This window comes from Gavialis gangeticus, unplaced genomic scaffold (genome assembly GCF_001723915.1).
Source record: "Gavialis gangeticus isolate Ggan-Ray unplaced genomic scaffold, GavGan_comp1, whole genome shotgun sequence".
Lineage (NCBI taxonomy): Eukaryota > Metazoa > Chordata > Crocodylia > Gavialidae > Gavialis > Gavialis gangeticus.
The window spans coordinates 63,609,569-63,610,303 of record NW_017729022.1 but is presented as its reverse complement, the minus strand read 5'-3'; the positions used below and the strand labels follow the sequence as shown (position 1 = coordinate 63,610,303).

At 50.2% G+C, this 735-nt stretch overlaps 1 protein-coding gene across 1 annotated transcript in view; it reads left to right on the top strand.

Annotated features, from left to right (window-relative positions):
* Positions 1-36: 36 nt before the first annotated feature.
* The window catches only part of LGALS1 (galectin 1), an 8,634-nt gene continuing 7,935 nt past the window's right edge, over positions 37-735 (top strand). The window contains exon 1 of the mRNA XM_019515245.1: positions 37-153. Coding sequence (XP_019370790.1) covers positions 145-153 — 9 coding nt within the window. The 5' untranslated portion in view covers positions 37-144. The remainder of the gene's footprint in view (positions 154-735) is intronic.

The window sequence follows — 735 nt, the reverse complement described above, 5'->3', positions numbered from 1 at the left end:
CCTGGTATTTCTTATTGGCTGGAGAAGGGCACAATGCATCAGCTGCCCAACTATTTAAGAGCACTGGGAGTGGCAGAGTAGCTGCCCACAGCTGTGTGTCAGAGCTCAGCAGCTGTAGAGTGAGAGTCTGAAGAGGGTAACACCATGTCTTGTGTGAGTAGTGGGAAGACTTGGACTAAGGGCGGTGGCTGCCAGAGGAATAGGGGATCTGGGTGTATTGCAAAGAGCAGAGCTGGGGAGGGAGGGCTGTGCCAGTGAGAAGGGATGACAGGGCGTTGGCCCTGTGAGGAAGGGAGCTGTACTGTACCTTCAGGGCCCTGTACACCAGGGGTTGGGTGGGGCAGGGAGGCTGCTAATATCAAATCCTAGTTGTGGGGGGCTTTCTCTGTTCTCATATGAGATTATCTTCTGCTCCCTTTCCATGCTGAAGCTCTTGTTTGATTTTGTTTGGTTTCGTTTTGTTTCATGTTAGGTACCTTTCTTTCTATATATCCTTTTGGTGGGCTGCTTAGATTTATTTTGAAGCCCACATAACTTCTAGCCCCTTCCCCCTCCCCACCCCAGCAGGCATCCCCAGTGCTTTTTGATCATCCCATGCCAAAAATACCCAGCTCTGTGACCAACATCAGGCCAAAAGGCAGAAGATTTTTTTAAAGTTCTTGATTTTTAAGAGGCACCTCAAAGATGGGGGCACTGCTGCAGCTGGGAGGAACTGTGGGGAAATGCTAAGAGGAG